At 40.1% G+C, this 13,103-nt stretch overlaps 1 protein-coding gene across 1 annotated transcript in view; it reads right to left on the bottom strand.

Moving 5' to 3' along the window:
• Positions 1 to 236: 236 nt before the first annotated feature.
• The window catches only part of LOC143301030 (uncharacterized), a 44,652-nt gene continuing 31,785 nt past the window's right edge, over positions 237 to 13,103 (bottom strand). Inside the window, exons 16-23 of the mRNA XM_076615031.1 lie at positions 11,599 to 11,637; positions 10,268 to 10,408; positions 8,412 to 8,450; positions 7,082 to 7,222; positions 3,554 to 3,592; positions 1,957 to 2,094; positions 1,416 to 1,466; positions 237 to 241 (exon numbers count right to left, since the gene is read on the bottom strand). Coding sequence (XP_076471146.1) covers positions 237 to 241; positions 1,416 to 1,466; positions 1,957 to 2,094; positions 3,554 to 3,592; positions 7,082 to 7,222; positions 8,412 to 8,450; positions 10,268 to 10,408; positions 11,599 to 11,637 — 593 coding nt within the window. The remainder of the gene's footprint in view (positions 242 to 1,415; positions 1,467 to 1,956; positions 2,095 to 3,553; positions 3,593 to 7,081; positions 7,223 to 8,411; positions 8,451 to 10,267; positions 10,409 to 11,598; positions 11,638 to 13,103) is intronic.

The raw sequence follows: 13,103 nt of genomic DNA, 5'->3' as shown, positions 1-13,103 counted from the left end.
AGGCTTCTTCATTATAACATTAATCTTATCTTAAGCATCATCATCATCATCATCGCGGAATATTATCATCATCATCATCATCGCCATCATTATCACCATTATCATCATCATCATCATCATCACAGTCGTAATATAATCTTGCAAACGCTTGTCACAGATCCTTAACATAATATCGAAGGTTTGGGGTCTGCTTACTAAAATATGGTGCATGAAACCCGTTAATTGTTTTCAAAGCTTTATTCTTATGGGGAACATATGTGAATTTTTAAAAATCTGAAATATGAATTTAAATGGTATGATGTTCACTAAAAAAGAAAAAAAAATGTCGGTGAGCAAGATATCAAATAGGAAACTAAGAAATGCGACTGACACACACACACACACGCACACACACACACACACTCACACATATAATATACATATATATATATATATATATATATATATATATATATATATATATAAGCAGTTGTAAAGGAATGACATCTGCTTTGCATTGTGCTCGGTGTTTGCCTGGCAGGTATGTGGATTGAGAAAATAGGAGAAGAAATCACGAAAGCACTGAACGAATAAGAAATCAGAAATATTAAACAGCAGAAGGTAATGAATGAATGAATGAATGGATGATGTGAATACTTAGATAGCGCCTGTCCTCGGTCGGACACCAAGCTCAGAGCGCTTTACAAACACGGGGTCATTTACACAACAGGCTGCCTGCCTGGGTAGAGCTGACTGACGGCTGCCATTGGGCGCTCATCATTCGTTTCCTGTGTCGTTCAATCAGATTTCAGGCACGCACACATACACACTTAGGCAGACATGTAAAACGTTACTTGTATGTCTGTTTCGTTTATTTACCCCTCCATTTTGGCAGTCATACTCCGTTTTTTTGTTTTGTTTTTGTTTTGTTTGTTTGTTGTTCTTTTTTGGAGGGGGGGGGGGGGAGGTTGCATGCTGGGTATGTTCTTGTTTACATAACGCTGACATGGGTTACACGATCTTTAACGTGCGTATTTGATGTTCTGCGTGCGTATACAGACGAAGGGGGTTCAAGCACTAAGAGGTCTGCACATAATTATTGGAGATTAGAAAAAATCTCCACCCTTTACCCACCAGGCGCCGTTACGGGGATTCGAACCCGGGACCCTCAGGTTGAAAGTCCAAAGCTTTAACCACTCGGTTTTAACAACTGTGGAGACCAAGTCACTCCAGTGAGTATTTTCTGCACGATTCTTTGCCTTGGGGGCAGTGGCGAAAGCATAGGACATACACATACATGACACAGGAGTGAACTGGGCTATTATGTCTATGTCTATGATTGCAAGTAAGGAGGATAAGAGCCTCAACTGTTCTATGACAGGGAATCACTCCAATTTTACACATAGCAGAAACAAATCTGACAGAGAATCTCTCACCGCAGTATGTCTTCCCATCGATCGTCATGGCCACGGCAGTTGCTGCGCATGCTGCAAAAACATGACGAGAGAGAGAGAGAGAGAGAGAGAGAGAGAGAGAGAGAGAGAGAGAGAGAGAATACATATAATCATATGCATGTTACTTCCTCAATGTTACAATAATGATGTCTATCCATAAATCCATCTATGTATCTATCTATCAACCTATCAGTCAAAAGGAAAGAGGTAGTGAACGACACTATTCCACTTTGTTAACTTCTACTTTGGGCTCATTTCTCTGTTTCTTTACTGTCCTCTGTCTCTTGTTCCTCTGTCTCTCCTTATTTGCCACACACACACACACACACACACCACAAACACACACACACACACATAAAGAACTCAGTCACTCACACACAAGCACTCCCCCCCTTCCCCCCCCCACACACAACACAAACACACACACACATAAACGCCCCGCCCCGCCCCCACCCCACCCAATCCCCCCCACACGCAACAAACACCAGCATGCTTGCTATTCTACAGAACCTGGGTGACTTACAGCAGGATATGTCTCCTGTGGTGCCGGCCTGGTACCGTAGGCTGGTGTCACAAAGGCAAGTGGATGTCGCCTTGTCGCACATGGCCCCAAACACACAGTCTTTAGTCGTGGAGCTGCAGGCTTTACCCACTTTGAGCACTGAGCAAGTGCAAGGGGGCAAACAGAAGAGGAAAAAAAGAATCATAGAAAAGGATACATTTGCATCTTTGGGGCATGACAGCGTGCGTGTGCATGAAATGTAATATCACAACAGTTATAAAGTCCTGTGTCTTATCTTCTTCTTCTTTTTTTTCTTCTTCTTTTCAGTTTTGAAAACCCTTAAACCTTTCACTAACGGTCATGAAGACGCCTCGTGTGCTCGCTCTGGGGAGAGTAACACAACCTGTAGAGAAAGTTTACAGAATCAAAATTAAAGGTGTAAACATTTCGCTTGCAGAACGTAGAGTGCATATACATATATATAAGAAGTAGTTAAATGGCCACTGAATGGGCTCTAAACACCTCACATAAAACAATACATGTACACTAGTGCATAATAACATACTTTTGCGCCTGAAAACAACGGCATATATATATGTGTATATGATATACACAGAGCCAATACTACAAATTGCAGATGTGAATAATCACACACACACACACACACACACACACACACACACACACAAATGCCCTACACTCGCACATACACGCTCGCATACATACGCTTGCACACACACACACACACACACACACACACACACACACACACACACACACACACACACTCACACACACACACACACACACACACGCGTGCGCGCTCTTTCACACACGAACGCCCACCCACAGACACACACACACACACACACACACACACACACACACACACACACACACACACACCCCTACATGATGATTTCAGTAGCAGAAGGTATATTGGGGTGGGTAAGCGGAAGATAAAAGCAGAGTTTGTTTTGAACGAGGACAACGAAAGAGAATTCTAGATAGAAGGCGCTTGATACTGGTTTTTTTTTTTTTCAGAACACAACTCATTCAAAAATGAGGAATAAAATGGAAGAGTATATTACAAGAATAACTTCATTAAGTGGATCTACCATTAACTTTCATATGATGAAAAAGTATTGTTAACCACACAACAAAACACCCAAACTAAAAAGACACCAGAACCAAAAACAACCAACTAAAACAAACTACCACCACCAAAAAACAATACACCACCATCAGCAAGCAATAGTACATAAAGTCCATTCTCGTTTTTGGAAGTTGAGAAATTGGATTCATATGATTTATGTGAATGTGTGTGTGTGTGTGTGTGTGTGTGTGTGTGTGTGTGTGTGTGTGTGTGTGTGTGTGTGTGTGTGTGTGCGTGCGTGCGTGCGTGCGTGTGTGTGTGTGTGTGTGTGTGTGTGTGTGTGTGTGTGTGTGCACGCTGTATGTCTCTAAACATCAACTCTCGAAGGAAGTTAAAATGAAAACAAAAAGCTCTTCTTTCTCCAAAGCGTTGCCAAAGATGGCTCCTTCTGCATACAAAACAACTTTGCCGTGTACAAACTCCAATGAAAATAAAGCAACATAACCAAAAAAAGCCACTCACCACACGCGCTGTCCTGCGCTGTATGGTCCGAATCACACGCTGCAAAAAAACACAAAAAACACAGACTTCGTTGCAATGTGGAGATTGCGTAACAGCACTTACGTTGCAATGTGGAAATTGCACACTAGCACTTACGTTGCAATGTGGAAAATGAATAATAGCAATTGCGTTGCAATATGGAAATTGAATAATACCACTTACGTTGCAATGTGGAAATTGATTAATAGCACTTACGTTGCAATGTGGAAATCGAATAATATCACTTACGTTGCAATGTGGAAATCGAATAATACCACTTACGTTGCAATGTGGAAATTGATTAATAGCACTTACGTTGCAATGTGGAAATTGAATAATAGCACTTAACGCTCGTTTACATCACAAGGCTGCTAGTATTGTGAGCGAGCCGTTAGCCGTCAGCTGCAAAGATTATACATCGGTCTCTGATTGAATGGAAATGGCACACGCACTGACACACACACACACACACACACACACACACACACACACACACGTAAACAGATACACAGATACACACACACACACACGTAAACAGATACGCTGACACACACACACACACACACACAATGTGTATACTGCCCAAAGAAAGAAACTCGCCCAAAGAAAGAAAAAATCTGAACACATCAGGCTCGTCTCTCAAATGAGCTCCGTTGGCTCCCTGTCTGAGAGAGAATAAAGTACCAGCTGAGCACACACTGTTGAAAATACATAAACAAACAAATTTAATCTGTCCCTTGCGATCTCTGTGACTGTCTTCGCCTCTACAGCCCTTCAGCTTCAGATCCACTCAATTTCTGCGTTCCCATAGTGTTTCAACACTCCACAGTTGGACATCGCTCTTTCTCTGTCTCTGGGCCTCACGTAAATTTGGGGTGAGCACTCTCTTTCGCTGTGTGTGTGTGTGTGTGAGTTCAGCGTGTATTCATTTATTTATTTATTTATTTATTCATTAATATTGTCATTATTGGTATCCATATTCTTTTTTTTCTACATTTTGTTTCTTTATCTATTCGCTATTTACTTTTTTTTAATTTCTTCCTAATCTTATTTCTTTTAATTTATTTTCTAATTCAAATCGATTATCGATTAATTCATTAATTCAATGACTTCTTTATTTATTTGTTTATGTATCTTATTAAATTTATTTTCAATCATTGTATTTTCGTTATTCTATTTCATTTTAATTCGTTTTATTTTCCATGAAGGCCTGACTAAGCGCGCTGGGTTACGTTGCTGGTCAGGCATCTGCATAGCAGATTTGGTGTAGCGTGTATGGATTTGTCCAAACGCAGTAATGCCTCCTTGAGTTACTGAACTGAACTGAACTGAACTTTCACTCTGCACTCAGCTCTTCCATGTCTGGTCTTAAAACCAAGCTCCTGCTTTATTTGGTAATTTCTGTTCATAACTATTGTTTTCCTACCTATTATGAATGATTTGTGTTGCATGTATATTTATAATCTTCCCTTTTTCAGTCTCTCCATCCCTCACACACATCGATAAACAAACTCAGATACAGACACAGAAAGAAAAACACACACACGCACGCGCGTGCCCTGCCCACTTATGCACAGACACGGAGTTAAAGAAAAAGAAACACGAATTTTAACTAATCAAGTTGTTTGAGTGCCAAGAAAAATATTGTTGCGACGTACGTGGATAAGAGTACATGAGGAGTTTTGCAAGTGTGTGTGTGTGTGTGTGTGTGTGTGTGTGTGTGTGTGTGTGTGTGTGTGTGTGTGTGTGTGTGTGATGCATGTTTGTGTGTGTGCATGTGTATGTACACGAATGTGTGTGTAAATGAATGTTTGTGAGTGCGTATGTATGTATGTCTGTGTGCTTGTAATAATAATAATAATAACAATAATAATAATGATAGTATTTATATAGCGCTGAATCTTGTGCAGAGACAAATCTGAGCGCTTTCACACCAGTCATTCACACGCATGCATAACTCTAAAACTGAAGAAACTGAAGACAAAGAAGAGGTTGGGGAGGGAGGCTATCTTGTGAAGAGGTGGGTTTTAAGGCCAGACTTGAAAGAGCTGAGTGCGGAGACCTGACGAAGCGAAAGAGGAAGTTCATTCCAAATACAAGATCCAGAGACAGAGAAAGAACGGGGCCCAACAGTGGAGTGTTTGAATCTAGGTATGCGTAAACAGAGTGGATCCGAAGCCGATCGTGGAGAGCGGGATGAGTGTAGAGGTGAAGGCAGCCACAAAGATAGAAAGGGGCAGATTTGTGAATACTTTTATAACACAGAGTGCTGATCTTATACTTTATTCTGTTTGAGACAGGGAGCCAATGGAGATGTTGCAAAAGAGGACTGATGTGCTCAGATCTTTTCTTTCTGAGCACGAGTCGGACAGCAGAGTTTTGTATGCGCTAAAGGGACTGAATGGATGAAGCAGGCAAACCAAACAATAGGGAGTTACAGTAGTCAAGGCGAGAGAGAATGAGAGAAACGACAAGTATAGATGTTGCGTCTGTGGACAGATATTTCCGAATGGAACTGATGCGTCGCAATTGACAGTAGCAGGATTGACATGTCTGACTGATAAATTTTTGCATGGACAGTGTGTTGTCAAGGACAACGCCGAGGTTCCTGACTGAACTGGAAAGAGGGATGGATGTACTGCCAAGTTTGATTTTGTCAGCTGTGATGGAAGAGAGTTTTTGTTTAGTTCTATGATCATTGCTTCGGTTTTGTCTGCGTTCAATTGTAACTTATTTAGAGTCACCCAGTCATGCTTTGCATGTGTGTACATGCATGTGTGCTATTCCACAGTAACATGTATATATGACTGTGCAGGGAAGGTTGAAAAAAGTGGTGGGAGGGGTGCAAGAAGGGGCAAAGGGAAGTATGGATAAGTAAATGAGGGAGCAAATTATTACAGAAGATTGAGGAGCTTTAACTTCTTCTCATATGTGGCAATTTAGTATATTCATGCATGTGCCATTTTAGACTGTTGCTATAATTCTTACAATATTGTTTACGTACATTCTCTTTTCTATTCTCAATTCTCAAATCGTTGTTGAATTGTCCGGTTGCCCTGTTGTAATAGTTGTTTTTTTTTTTTTTATTCATTCCGGACACATGCAATGCGCCAGCATTAGATTTCATCTACAATTTTTCATTTTGTCACAGAAATTAGCTTATTACGTACTTATGAAACGTTGCATTTTTTAAACAGTCTCTAAACCAATACACATACACAGACAGACAGGCAGATAGACAGACACGCACACACACACAAACAAGCACACCTGCGCGCCCACTGAGAAACTTAATGCAGGTCATGTCTCAATCAGATCCAGCAGCGAACCCACCGGTCGTGTCGCACGTGCATTTGTCGGTTTCACTAACATCAGCACACATCATACCCGTCATGAGGCACTCACTCACAGAGGTGCACGCCTGACCCCCCCCGCTCCCCCGCCCCACACACACACTGAAAGACACACACACACACACACACACTGAAAGACACACAGTTGGAAACTTACCACAGGTAGTGGCTCCATCACTTGGAGCAGCGTACCCAGTGGACGTGTCGCACGTGCACTTGACGGTGCCACTGACATCAGCACATGTAAACACGCTGAGGCACTCACTCGCAGCGCTGCACGTCTGACCCGCTACCTTTTCTGCACACAAATGATACTGACTGTCACAAGTGCTTCTCTTCTGTGCATGAAAGATATAAAAATGTCAGCAGAAACGTTCATCATTTTTCTGCCTGTTTGGGTCCACTGACATTTGTAGAGAGGTGGGCTTGCACATAATCATGTTACTTCACGTCTTAACCACTTTCTTTTCTGCAGACATAAAGGCGGTTTTAAAGTCACAAGTTTATTTTCCTCTCACTCACCCCATTTCTCTCTGTCTCTTATCTGGCAAAGATAACTAGGAATAAAAAATAATGATATGACAGAAAAATCAATAGTTTTGGAATGGGATTGTTGTGTCACTGTGTTAGCTATGAGGGAATAGATTAGGCAGTCCAACCACCTGAAAAACAACTTTGTATTAGTTTATTTTCTAGTCATACAGAACCCTCTGCTCTGATCACAATGATATCTAAATCATGCCTGTTTGGCACCAAAGGGAAGAGATGTACTATGAGGTACAGAAAACACTGATTGCATTAATTTCGATCTATATATGTGCAAATGAAACACAATGTTCGGAGACATGTTTTCTTTTAACAAATGACCTAAAACATTGACACACAGAAAACACTTGGACAACCAGGTGTGCCACACTTTGAGAATCACTAATTCGCTTATTTTCTACATGCAATGTATAAAAACAACAGACTTCAAATAGGTATGTAACAAAGCAACTCTTTTTTTTTGTTTTGAGAATCCAGATATGCAAATAATTACTGTCCTGAGTCAAAAACATCTATAAAGCAAATTTGGTACATATGCAAAACGTAATCATACATTTTCGATAACGTATACAACATATGAACCCTTTCTTTCAGAATGTAAATATTACGCAAATTGTTTATTGTCCTATGTCCTATTCCAAAACATCTCAAAAGCAAGTTTGGTACATATGCAAAAACTTACTGAAATCACACAATTTCGCCATTATTTATTCAGAAAGAACTACAAGGCTGAAATTTGTATCAAAATGATTACTGGGATCCACTCTTGCATAGAAAATCTTTTGCGAAAAAAACAAGTAACATACTTCGAAATGTTTAATTTTACTATAGAAAGCACACTAACAAAGGTGTGCATAATAAATAGAACATTATCTTATATTTGAACAGGAGCAGCCTATACTCACAATGCATAACTATTTTGCACAAAATTGAATACTTACTACATGCTCCGCTTTCAGACGAGTAGCCAGTGCCACATGCTGAAATCACACACACACACTCACACACACACACATACACACAGAGACACAGACAGACAGACACACACACACACACACACACACACACACACACACACACACACACACACACACAGAGTATTGTAAAAGAGTACATTTTGGAGGGACATAGAATGTAACATATTTCTTCATTAAATCTGCTTGATATCATGAATAATCAAGTATTTCTTCTACCTAGACCTGTCAGAATCTGTAATGCTGCAGAAACTGAAGATGCCCAGAAATAAAATGACAATTTATATTTCCATTACACGTTCCGTTTCACTTACTTAACAAACTGTAGTATGTTGATTTTGGACCAGTATAGAGAAACACAGACAAGAGAGAGAGAGAGAGAGAGAGAGAGAGAGGGGGGGGGGGGAGATAAGCAGCAAAAAGTTACTCAAATATAGATAAATGAAGATACTGTATCGCAAGCCATAAAGACTTTATTCTATGTCTTATTTGGTGGTTAAAAAGTTTTTTAAGCCACAAACACTTAAAATTTTAAACAGCAAATATCAACTTGTGGATTCAAATTATTTTCGCTTTAAGGTTCTGTTCTCCCTTTTTTGTCAAAGTCTGACAGTGACTTGCTTGTCCATCCAGGTTTTTTTTTGTTACCGTGAAGGTAGTCAATGACGGTTGCTACATATTTTATTTTGTTTAGAACTGAGCACGGTTCTCTTACGTCTTCCACTTCTTTTCAAGGGATGTCTCTTTGAAACTGATTGGTTTGATACTCAGATCGTTTTCTATCATGGTTTGACTGAAAACTACAGGAAGGCGATTTCTGCCTTGATGCAGCAGTGATTCAGCACTCAATCCTGCTCTGAATTTTGACAATGTAAAACTGATGTCACTTACACTGCTACCGTCTCCCTGTGTGTGTGTGTGTGTGTGTGTGTGTGTGTGTGTGTGTGTGTGTGTGTGTGTGCGTGTGTGTGTGTGTGTGTGTGTGTGTGTGTGTGTGTGTGTGTGTGTGAGGAGGTGGTGTAGGAGTTGGGGTGAGAGAGCATGCACGAGTCACCATTGTTTTTTTTTCTGTGTGTGTGATTTCTAGACGTGATTAAATGTCATTTTAAAACCCCATGCACATACCAAACTCCTCTATTTGAATCCAAAAGAGTTTTGGATTCTTGTTCCAAGGCATGCTAAGATTGTTGTTGTCAATGGACTGAGAATTTACCCTATCAGTTCTTCAAGGATGAGCTGTTTTAACAACTGGACATGTACCAGTGAACTGTAGACACTGTTTTTTAAATCTCATACCCAGACCATACAAGGATCATCATCAGGAATGAGGCCACCATATCATACTAAACATGCAAAATATTAGATCAAGGAGGATACACGTGAATAAAACCGGGCGCTTTGGCATATGAAGTATGACAGATTTCAAAGAAAACAAATATTTGCAGTATCAACTGACTTGGATGCATGCATAGAAGAACGTCCGGACAGCAAACTCAATGAATGTCTACTTTAGTATGGAGCACGTTTGACATAAACAATATCAATAGCAGATCGACGTACCTCAGGAACGAAGTGACATCTTTTGCATTAGAGATTGTTTTCTGCACTCTATAACACAGATGCACCCCCACACCCACACCCACACATACACACAAGCACACACACAGATACACTCGCACACACACACACACACACACACACACACACACACACACACACACACACGCGTGCGCGTGCACACACACATACACACACATGCACACTCACACACACACACACACACACACACACACACACACACACACGCGCAGTTGGAAACTTACCACAGGTAGTGTCTCCATCAGTTGGAGCAGCGTACCCAGTGGACGTGTCGCACGTGCACTTGACGGTGCCACTGACATCAGCACATGTAAACACGCTGAGGCACTCACTCGCAGCGCTGCACGTCTGACCCGCTACCTTTTCTGCACACAAATGATACTGACTGTCACAAGTGCTTCTCTTCTGTGCATGAAAGATATAAAAAATGTCAGCAGAAACGTTGATCATTTTTCTGCCTGTTTGGGTCCACTGACATTTGTAGAGAGGTGGGCTTGCACATAATCATGTTACTTCACGTCTTAACCACTTTCTTTTCTGCAGACATAAAGGCGGTTTTAAAGTCACAAGTTTATTTTCCTCTCACTCACCCCATTTCTCTCTGTCTCTTATCTGGCAAAGATAACTAGGAATAAAAAATAATGATATGACAGAAAAATCAATAGTTTTGGAATGGGATTGTTGTGTCACTGTGTTAGCTATGAGGGAATAGATTAGGCAGTCCAACCACCTGAAAAACAACTTTGTATTAGTTTATTTTCTAGTCATACAGAACCCTCTGCTCTGATCACAATGATATCTAAATCATGCCTGTTTGGCACCAAAGGGAAGAGATGTACTATGAGGTACAGAAAACACTGATTGCATTAATTTCGATCTATATATGTGCAAATGAAACACAATGTTCGGAGACATGTTTTCTTTTAACAAATGACCTAAAACATTGACACACAGAAAACACTTGGACAACCAGGTGTGCCACACTTTGAGAATCACTAATTCGCTTATTTTCTACATGCAATGTATAAAAACAACAGACTTCAAATAGGTATGTAACAAAGCAACTCTTTTTTTTTGTTTTGAGAATCCAGATATGCAAATAATTACTGTCCTGAGTCAAAAACATCTATAAAGCAAATTTGGTACATATGCAAAACGTAATCACACATTTTCGATAACGTATACAACATATGAACCCTTTCTTTCAGAATGTAAATATTACGCAAATTGTTTATTGTCCTATGTCCTATTCCAAAACATCTCAAAAGCAAGTTTGGTACATATGCAAAAACTTACTGAAATCACACAATTTCGCCATTATTTATTCAGAAAGAACTACAAGGCTGAAATTTGTATCAAAATGATTACTGGGATCCACTCTTGCATAGAAAATCTTTTGCGAAAAAAACAAGTAACATACTTCGAAATGTTTAATTTTACTATAGGAAGCACACTAACAAAGGTGTGCATAATAAATAGAACATTATCTTATATTTGAACAGGAGCAGCCTATACTCACAATGCATAACTATTTTGCACAAAATTGAATACTTACTACATGCTCCGCTTTCAGACGAGTAGCCAGTGCCACATGCTGAAATCACACACACACACTCACACACACACACATACACACAGAGACACAGACAGACAGACACACACACACACATACACACACACACACACACACACACACACACACACACACACACACACACAGAGTATTGTAAAAGAGTACATTTTGGAGGGACATAGAATGTAACATATTTCTTCATTAAATCTGCTTGATATCATGAATAATCAAGTATTTCTTCTACCTAGACCTGTCAGAATCTGTAATGCTGCAGAAACTGAAGATGCCCAGAAATAAAATGACAATTTATATTTCCATTACACGTTCCGTTTCACTTACTTAACAAACTGTAGTATGTTGATTTTGGACCAGTATAGAGAAACACAGACAAGAGAGAGAGAGAGAGAGAGAGAGAGAGAGAGAGAGAGAGAGGGGGGGGGGAGATAAGCAGCAAAAAGTTACTCAAATATAGATAAATGAAGATACTGTATCGCAAGCCATAAAGACTTTATTCTATGTCTTATTTGGTGGTTAAAAAGTTTTTTAAGCCACAAACACTTAAAATTTTAAACAGCAAATATCAACTTGTGGATTCAAATTATTTTCGCTTTAAGGTTCTGTTCTCCCTTTTTTGTCAAAGTCTGACAGTGACTTGCTTGTCCATCCAGGTTTTTTTTTGTTACCGTGAAGGTAGTCAATGACGGTTGCTACATATTTTATTTTGTTTAGAACTGAGCACGGTTCTCTTACGTCTTCCACTTCTTTTCAAGGGATATCTCTTTGAAACTGATTGGTTTGATACTCAGATCGTTTTCTATCATGGTTTGACTGAAAACTACAGGAAGGCGATTTCTGCCTTGATGCAGCAGTGATTCAGCACTCAATCCTGCTCTGAATTTTGACAATGTAAAACTGATGTCACTTACACTGCTACCGTCTCCCTGTGTGTGTGTGTGTGTGTGTGTGTGCGTGTGCGTGCGTGTGTGTGTGTGTGTGTGTGTGTGTGTGTGTGTGCGTGTGTGTGTGTGTGTGTGTGTGTGTGTGTGTGTGTGTGAGGAGGTGGTGTAGGAGTTGGGGTGAGAGAGCATGCACGAGTCACCATTGTTTTTTTTTCTGTGTGTGTGATTTCTAGACGTGATTAAATGTCATTTTAAAACCCCATGCACATACCAAACTCCTCTATTTGAATCCAAAAGAGTTTTGGATTCTTGTTCCAAGGCATGCTAAGATTGTTGTTGTCAATGGACTGAGAATTTACCCTATCAGTTCTTCAAGGATGAGCTGTTTTAACAACTGGACATGTACCAGTGAACTGTAGACACTGTTTTTTAAATCTCATATCCAGACCATACAAGGATCATCATCAGGAATGAGGCCACCATATCATACTAAACATGCAAAATATTAGATCAAGGAGGATACACGTGAATAAAACCGGGCGCTTTGGCATATGAAGTATGACAGATTTCAAAGAAAACAAATATTTG

This window comes from Babylonia areolata, chromosome 27 (genome assembly GCF_041734735.1).
Source record: "Babylonia areolata isolate BAREFJ2019XMU chromosome 27, ASM4173473v1, whole genome shotgun sequence".
In the NCBI taxonomy this organism is placed as follows: Eukaryota; Metazoa; Mollusca; class Gastropoda; order Neogastropoda; family Buccinidae; genus Babylonia; species Babylonia areolata.
The sequence above is the reverse complement of the archived record's forward strand: the minus strand, read 5'-3'. Positions and strand labels throughout refer to the sequence as shown.